Source organism: Oryzias melastigma, linkage group LG9, assembly GCF_002922805.2.
Source record: "Oryzias melastigma strain HK-1 linkage group LG9, ASM292280v2, whole genome shotgun sequence".
In the NCBI taxonomy this organism is placed as follows: Eukaryota; Metazoa; Chordata; class Actinopteri; order Beloniformes; family Adrianichthyidae; genus Oryzias; species Oryzias melastigma.
Window position 1 is genome coordinate 3,313,388 of NC_050520.1, and position 9,590 is coordinate 3,322,977.

General features: G+C 42.3%; 1 protein-coding gene across 1 annotated transcript in view; it reads right to left on the minus strand.

The window, feature by feature from the left end:
- Positions 1-503: 503 nt before the first annotated feature.
- The window catches only part of LOC112148611 (stromelysin-3), a 131,725-nt gene continuing 122,638 nt past the window's right edge, over positions 504-9,590 (minus strand). The window contains exon 8 of the mRNA XM_024275854.2: positions 504-3,976. Within this exon, the coding sequence (XP_024131622.1) occupies positions 3,858-3,976 (119 nt within the window). The 3' untranslated portion in view covers positions 504-3,857. The remainder of the gene's footprint in view (positions 3,977-9,590) is intronic.

The window sequence follows — 9,590 nt, forward strand, 5'->3', positions numbered from 1 at the left end:
TAGTTAACTTCTGGGACTCGTAAATAGGTTTTAGATCGTACCATAACTCTGCGGAAGATCTGACATAGTGCCTCTCTGTCTGCACGTTGAATGTTTCAAAACCTGAGCTCTTCGAATCAAACAACATGATCGCCGTGCGGAATATGAATGAAGCCTTGGCTGAGCAGTTTATTGCCAGCCTAAATTCATAATCCTCGTGGTGTCTGTTTTAAAGAACGCTAATTCTGAAATGTTGACTGCGCAGACAGAGGTTCTGTAGACACAGACTTGCTGCAGATCTTCAGGTTTAGCTCCATATAGCCCATTAATGACAGCCGCACATGATCCATTTAAACCTGTGAAACTGTTGTGGCAGAGGTAGCTCTCTATGAGCAAATTTTAGCTTAGCTTAGCTTCCTTAGACGAGGATCATCTCTACAGGGTTATCATACTCAGTCACAAAGTGCCTTCTCTTCAGGTGTTCATGCATCACCGTAGTGTTGCCATGGTATCGCATCAAACACTTTTTTCTTTTACTTTTATTTTTTGTTTCCCATATTTTCAAGCTCTGTTGGCATGTTTTTTTGGTACACCAGCCTTCCCAGAACTTCCTGTGACATCACTACTGACCGGATTAGCATGTGTAGCAACCAAGCACAGCACACACATACTGTGATTGTGTGTCAAAGAGAGTGGCAGACCTGGCATTAGAAAGCAGTAATAAAAAAAAAAACGAAAAAACAAAAAAAAACGAAACAACGCGTCGACTAGAAAATTAGCTGTCGACCATTTTATTAGTCGATGTAATTACGACTAATTGTGGCTGCCCTACACTGGTGGGTAATCTGTGTTTTGACAGATTTATATAGTGCATCTACATTACAAATTCATATGAACATATCCCTCGTGCTATCTTATGGGATCCGGATGACTCCACCCTTACACTGATGTGTGATCCATTTCCTGATGTCATCCTGCAGCCAGCCTCAGCACGATGTCTGTGTTTCACCCACGAAAACAAACAACATCCAAACTCTTGCTAAGATGCTTGCCTTTAGTTGGCCGAACCATCACTACACTGGTTCACAACACAAATACACCCCACGTTTACCCGATTGTACCTGACCAGGGTCTGTGTGTGCATCTTAAAGAAGCCTGGCATTCAGAGTAATGAACACCTGTTAGACTTGAAATTTATTGAAGACAAGACAAAATTGATATTATGCATTTAAAATGAAAGTGTTTTGCTGAGCGCCGTTAGCTCTGCGGAGAAACCACGCATTTTTGGCTAGGCTGGGGACGGTGCTGGCAGCGCACTGTTCCAGGAGAGGAAAAAAAAAGTTCAGTGGGCTATCTCTTGGGGTCCAGATGACCCCACTCCCAACGTCAACATACCTAGGATAGCAGAAGGGTTACAATAAACAAATAAAACTGGCATGATTATTTATAGCCATTTTGATTTTACTATACTAAAGCATTAAATAATTAAAAACATGGTAAAGAAATGGCAAATTTTAAGTAAAAATGTACAATTACTTTAATTAAATAATCCAGTAAAAAAACAGTAAAAACTTATTTAATCTTTTGCTAACATTTTTTCTTTGAAGACAAAATGTATCATATTTGCTGCATCTAGTGTCCCTAAACATCAATTTCAAAGACTTTATCAGGGCCTTCTGTAAGAAGCCTCAGTAAGGATGCACCTCCTGCAGGGAAGCAGCATAAACTCTATAGTGGATTCCAAATTATTATGCAAATTATACATTTTTCAAAATCCTCAATGCAAATGATTGAATAATTTTCCAGCCAGTAATCATTAGAGTATACATTACTTGTTATTGAACAAGCCTCAGAAAAATAAAAGTACTTTTTTTCAAAAATAAAAACTTTTAAACCTTTCACATTATTACACACAGCAGAGTTACACAACATTTGATATATTCTAAAAAACTGAAAATGGTCTGCTTACATTCGCGTGGCCGAGGCGGAGAGTTTCAAGGTTAATCAATGGCACAGGTGCGCTCTTGAGTTGAATCGTGTTTAGTGTGAAAGCACTTTTAGAGTTTCTGCTTGAATTTCTTTGCAGAATATCCTCCCAGAACAACTGTTGTATGTGAACTGACTCCACCCTCAGATATTTGGCTTGAGAATGCCCCAAAGGTTCTCAATAGGGTGGAGGTCAGGGAAGGATGGGAGCCAAATATTGCTTAAAAATGTTGGTCTGTTTAATTGAGCTAACCTGGAAACTAATGATTGCAGGTATCTGAGATAGATTTCAGTGATCCAAAGAGCTCTCATACACCATTTCATCTGTTAATTTTTCTCAAAAAACAAAGAACTGTATCTTTTTGCCACGTAACCCTTGTTCTATCCTAGGCATGTTTACATTAAAAGTGGGGTCACCTGGATCCCCCACAAGAGAGCATGATGAACTTTTTTTTCAAGGATTTTTTTTATCTTCACTGGTGTCCGTGGCAGACATAAAATCCTCACATCCAATGTGAGGGTGGGGTCATCTGGACCCCAGAGGAGAGCATTCAGATGAAATACAATTTGCATAATAATTTGGAACGCGTACAAAATGACACCCTGCAGCTTCTACTGAACACTATAGGTGAGGACTCCACAGATGTGCTTAACAACGATGTGTCACATCATGTTTGCTTTTAACTACAAATGTAAGCAAAACATTTGGATTATAGATTTAGAGTTATGCAATTGTCGAAACTGTCTTAACAAGAACAAAACAAAATTCTGTTTTGAAGAAAATGATGACTGATGATCAGAAAAAGGACAATCAAAGTTTTGCTATTCTAAGGCAAAAATAAGCTTAATTTCATGTTTTCACTATATTTATAAAAGTGCCAGTTAATGGAAGCAGGATTCTGTTCTTCTGAAAACACTGTTTTTTCCAACTACACATTCATGAAACTCAACAGTGAAATTATGAAGTTAAAGTGAGGGTACTTTCATCTTAGTATAAAACAATTATTTTTAATAAAAGAAGACAATTTTGTAAGATAATTTCTTATTCCTCAGCTTTTTTTTTACTTGCTGCCTCTCATTCCTTCTGTGGCAACCAGAGAGGGATAGTACAAAACAAAATTTGCCCTTCCCAGTGCTCTAAAAGTGGATGATTGGGCAGGAGTTCCACCTATGAACTCTGCCAATACAAGCAAAGAAAAAAATCTCCTAATGTTATTTTATTGTTTTGATTGTAAATATCTTGAGGTGTGAAATCTGACTTTTTGAAATGGAAAATTGCACTCCAGCAACCTTTTGAGGATAAGGGGACACGCTCAGTGAGAGTTTTCTAAAGTTTAAGATTCAGTTGTTGTTTGTGGATCACAAAGAAAATCTGTAGACTTGGAGATCTAAAAAAAACAGCATGTTTTCTAATTGGTGCTGCAGAGAAAAGTCCTCCTGCTGCTTCTCTTATTCTGTAAAATGACTTGTTGGTATTTGTTGTTAATGAGAAACAACAAAGTTTGATTTTGTGTCATTTATGCTGCTTAAACCTCCCTGTGTTAGCTTATGTACACGCAATGGCTAACTAAAGGAGTTCAATTAGCTGAGGGCTTGTTTGTAAACCAGTTGTCTTGTTTTTAACCTTAAAGAACAAAGTAGCACACAACTGGCATGCTCAGCCTCATGTTTAAAAAAAAAAAAAACAGGCAAAATAAATACGAGCATATTGCACAGTATACGACCATGTCTAAAAGAACATTACTTGGTTTCCTGAGAGGAAAAAATGTAATCCAAAAATGTATAGAGTAAAGCATATACTGATTTGAAAGACGTCCTCTTCGGTCCAAAACCTCGATTCCAAAAGGTCTTTTTGATTTTAAAACATCAAAATGATTTTTTTTTCCCCTGGCTCATATGCTTCTGCAGCTAAAAAAATCAATGCCGATATACCGTGGGTAACCTTCCAACAGGTTCATGCCGGAGGAGCTGAATTTCCAGTACTGCTGCCCTCGAACAAAATGAGCATGTCCTGCAAAGAACAGGGAAAATAATCAGTACCAAAGTGAAGCAGACATTTTTTTATTTAAAAAAAGGCCACAAAAAGCGCTGGTAGGGGTGAAGCTGTGACCATTTATAAGGCACAGTCAGTTCAGCATTTTGCAGAAACTTCATAATAACCTTCATAATGCTAAGGTGAAAAAAGGTAATGATATAAAGTTTTTCTATAAAACATAAAATGTGTTTCTCATACTTCACAGTAACAACAGTGACTAAGATACCCAGTGAGCTTCTTACTGGAAAGTTCTAGTCAAACTCTAGACACAGTAGATCTGACTGAGGTTCTCTTTCTTGATCATTGTGCAGAGAAGAGTGGACCTTTTTCTCCAACAATGCTTTATGCAGTACAGATGAAAATAAAGATTTATTTTACTTTGGATTTACTCTGGGCTGCACGGTGGCGCAGTGGTTAGCGCTCTCGCCTCACAGCGAGAAGGCCCCGGTTCGACTCCTGGCTGGGACCTTTCTGTGTGGAGTTTGCATGTTCTCCCCGTGCATGCGTGGGTTTTCACCGGGGACTCCGGCTTCCTCCCACCGTCCAAGAACATGCTTCATAGGTTGATTGGTGACTCTAAATTCTCCCTAGGTGTGAATGTGAGAGTGAATGTGTGTGTGATTGAGGCCCTGCGACAGACTGGCGACCTGTCCAGGGTGTACCCCGCCTTCGCCCATCAGTAGCCGGGTTAGGCTCCGGCACCCCGCGACCCCGAAAGGGAAGAAGCGGTTAAGAAGATGGATGGATGGATGGATGGATGGATTTACTCTTAATTTTAAAAATACAAACAATTCATGTGTGCCAAAATGTGGCTAGTGATCTATTCAGATCACGGTTCAGGCATGATTTGCTGCACTCCCTACCAAAAGTAGGCTCAACCAGTCTGGACTTGAGTCAGACTCCAGTCACAAATTTGACGACTTTAGACTTGACTTAGACTTTCAAGGCCATAACTTGTGGCTTGACTTGGACTTTAGCCCTCTGACTCGGAAAGACTTGCTATTTCCCCAAAATCCAAGATTTAACAGTACTTTGACAAAGCCCACGCAGAAATCTATTTCTGTATGTGTGTGCATCTTCAGCACAACATCCAAGCAAATTAGGTTCATGTTGGTTTTAGCCAACTGTCAGACCAGTCAAACAGGAGTATGACATCTGTCAGTCAGAGGTCACCAGTGATCAGGTAGTCAACAAAAACTGGTTTGCAGTTTGCTGAACATTCAGATAAAAGGATTACAGACAGAATCATGGATCAACTTTATCTGACTCTTGAAGTCACAGAGCGATCAGTAAGTTCTGCTAGCTCATTGCCTAATCGCTAACTGCAGTTACATGACACTACAGAAAACTCCGTTAATGTTACATTGTGTGGGTGTTCAGGCAGCTCTGTGTAATCACAGACTGAGCACAGGAGATTTTGACACTTCCCCCGCTCAGACCCCAGATGCCTGCAGCAGATAACGGACTGGGTCTTCTCATATCCCGTTAATGGTCAAAACATGAGCAATCATAGCGAGACAGAAATGAAGGAAACTGTCAGGACCGCTGGATGCTATACTGTTTTCAAACTTTATGCCCATTTCTAACCTTCCTTTTAGTGCGGAAGTCCTTGAAAACATTGTGTACAAACAGCTGGTTACATTCTTAAATGGTCATGACATCTTTGAACCTTTCCAGTCAGGTTTTAGACCTAAACACAGAACAGAAACAGCTCTTTTAAAACATTTTAAAGACATTTTATTTGCAACCAATGCAGGTAATCCTGTGGTTCTTTTATTATTGGAAATATAAACAGCTTTTGATACAGTGGATCACGAGATCCACTGCAGTGGATGAGATCCTATCTCACAGACAGGTCCTTCTGTGTCAGCATGGGTCCTCTAATGACTAAATAAAGGCAGTGTGACATATGTGAAGTTGTGGTGATTAAAATGATACCATACAATTATGTTAAATTGAAAATACAGAGGTAAATTCAAAAGTAAACAAAAAGAGTTTTAGGCCCTAGGTTCCAAAAGGTTAAACTTTTTGCCGTTAACCTCTCTTTCTCTCCCAAAACTCAGCATGGTTTGGCCTTTATCGTGTTTATTTCTTGATCTCTTGAGGTTCCTTTGTAAGAGAATATTTTTGATTAAATGTAACCTTTCAATGAAGCTCTGTAACATTTGAATGAACCTAGTGTTAGTGTTAGTGTTAACACATGCCTCGGAATGTATTCTCAAATATTTAAAACAGCCTAGAATTCCAACTCAAAAGGTGGTTGATGTAAAACAGATTTGAATTGTCCTCTGTGAAAGAAATTAATGAAAGGGTTTACGATACACTGTCCCCAGCAGGAAGGCAGAATACTGATCAGCAGAAGGGCAGGATACTGATTGAGATGTAAACATTCCCAAATGGTTCCTAACATGACATCGTCCTTACCCGAGGGGTGTTAAGACACAGATAACACGTTGACCCCGACTCCTCGGGCCGGATGTTTGACACCACTGCCGTAGATGATCAACATGAACCTGAAGTGATTGACAGGAGACAGAATACAACTAAAAGTCCACTGAAATTCCAAACTAAAATCCTCAAAGCAAGTGTGATAATTTGTTTCAATTCCTTCATCCTCCAGGTACTGCCTGCATACTCTTGACACGTGAGGCCGGGCATTGTCGTGCATTAGGAGGAAACCAGGACCTACTGCACCAGCGTAGGGTCTGAGAATGGGTTCAAGGATTTCATCTGGATACCTTATGGCAGTCAGAGCACCATTTCCTAGGCAGTAGAGGTCTGTGCGTCCCTCCATGGATATGCCTCCCCAGACCATCACTGACCCACCACCAAACCTGTCATGTTGAACCACGTTGCAGGCAGCATAACGTTCTCCTTGTCTTCTCCAGACTCTTTCACGTCTATCACAGGTGCTCAGGGTGAACCTGCTCTCGTCTGTGAAAAGTACAGGGCGCCAGTGGCGGATTTGCCAATTCTGGTGTTCTTAAGGCAAATACCAGTGGAGCTCCTCGGTGCTAGGCAGTGAGCACAGGGATCACTACAGGACGTCGGGCCCTCAGGCCACCTTCATGAAGTCTGTTCCTGATTGTTTGGGTAGAGACATTCACACCAGTGGCCCTCTGGAGGTCATACTGTAGGGCACGAGCAGTGCTCAGCCTGTTCCGTCTTGCACAAAGGAGCAGGTATCGGTCCTGCTGAGGGGTTGAGGACCTTGTACGGCCCTGTCCAGCTCTCCCAGAATAACCTCCAGTCTCCTGAAATCTCCTCCATGTTCTGGAGATTGTGCTGGGAGACACATTAAACCTTCTTGCTGCAGCACGTGTGGATGTGCCATCCTGGAGAAGTTGGACAACCTGTTCAACTTCTGTAGGGTTAAGGAATCTCCTCATACTGCCAGTAGAGATAATTATCAAGCCAAAATCAGCACGAGTGGAAAACCAGCCAAAAAAGATCAAGAGGGAGAAACTTGAAATGACCTCCACATGTAACACCAGTCCTGTTTTGAGGGTTTTCTAATTGTTGCCACTGAAGTGCACCTGTGGTTAATTCCATGAACACCAATACAGCTGAAATTGATTAACGAGGCCCTCAGCTGCTTTACCAACAAGAAAACTATCAGACAGGTTTAATTCAATTCATGCCAGGTGTCATGGTGCACCTCTGCTCCTGCTCCGCCTCCTAATTGGACCCAGCTGTCGGCACTCATCACCTCTTCACCAGCCTACTTAAGAAGAGCCTTCCCCAGCATTCTTCGCTAGTTCGTTGCCTTACCTGGTGCAGTACCCTGGTCACCTCACGCTTAGAAACTTATGCTGCTCTTAAGTCTTGCTACGTCTCACCATAGAACACCTCTGTCTCCAGGTCTTCTTCATCCACGTGCCGACCTGGGTCCAGCCAAATCTCGACTACTCCGCCACGCCAAAATCACTTCACGCCACGCACCATCAGCTGAACTCACCTGGTTGTTCCACCCTGCCGCTCCAGTCCACCTCCGGTCTCCACTCTCCATCTCTAGTCAGCAGCTCCATTCCAAGTTCCGGCCACCTCTCCAAATCCTCCACGGGCAATAAACCTTTTTCTAACTACTCCTGCCTCTCGTCATCCTTCCGGGTTCCAGCGTCTGGGTCTGTCTCGTCACGTGATCATGACAGAACAAACTGGCCATACTCCAGACCCAGCTGACCCGGAAGGTCTACATCACGCTGTCACTCAACAAGGCACCTTCCTGGATCATCAGGCCAACGCTCTACAGCAACTTGTCTCAGCACAGCAGGACATGTTTTGCCAGATCGACGACGTCTCGCAAGCTGTTATGGATCTAACGGGTCAGTTAGCTAAATTAGCGCTGTCTCCGACCCCACCACTTCCGCAAACAGGAACCGCGGCTGCCACCGCTTCCGCTACGTCACACGAAAACATCCGCCTACAGCCGGAAGCCTTCCACGGGGAGGTTGAAGGATGTTGTGGATGCAAACATATTAGGAGTGGAAGTGACTGTGAACTCTGAAGGAAAGATGCGCAGCACTGACTTTTAAGGGACATTTAAGAAAATTAGCCTGTTCTGATGACTGAGAATTTATGTGCCTTTTGCTTTTTTGTGTTTGAGGTATTTTCTTTAGTTATTTATAAAAGAACTCGGCTAACGAAACATAAAATCTGTGTTGTATGTAAATCATTTCAAATAATCCAGGTACCCTTAAAAACTAATGAATTCTACAGGAAATTTCTGATGGTTACAGTTTAATTGAAACAGTGTCATTGCAAACTTGTTTTTTTTTTCCCGACATTTTTAGAATTTTTATAAAGTTTTGCACATATGTGTAATGAAAACGAAGCTAGAGTTAGTCTTTTTGTTTGAAAACCCTGATTTTTACACCCGTCTTGGGACAACTTCAGATTATGACAGTACAGACTAAACAGCCATTTTCTGACTGTAATTATTGCAGTTCTCACCAAGGGCGGAGTGTATAATCGGTACTCGAGTCGGGAGGATTCCCGGTGGGCCGCTTCATTCATGGGCCGGTCAGTCGCCGTCATAGAAAAAAATATTCACTATAGATTATGAATGAATCGTTGTAGCAGTGTTTGTCTGTCCCTTTCAGAGACGACACCGTCAGTTTTGGAGCTACAATTTAACATAAACACCCTTTTAAATTCTGACAGTTGGTTGAGTCCACCAGAGTGCGCTTTACCAAATGTCTGGGCCGGACCATTGACGCGAATAACGTTCTATTTAGACGGTCTATGGACCGGACAGAGAAGCGGCTGCGGGCGAGACGGATGATTAGCGAGTATAAATGTGTAGGAAGCGATAGTGGTTATAGGAACGGGCGACTGTGCAGGAGACAATTCAAAGGAGCCGCCAGATCAGCGCTTCATGGTGAAAAAAAGTCTGTGCCACTGATGATTTTCTATTATCTGTTATATCACGATGTTTGGACCTGCCAGGCCAAAATGGGCGGCTGCACCTTTTGTCTTAATGCCTAAAACACAGTGGCGCGGATTCAGTCACTTTCTGCGCTGCTTCTCCGCAGTGGGGAGGGGCGGGGCTCCTCGTGCGCTCTCTCCACCTGCTCCACAGGTGACAACA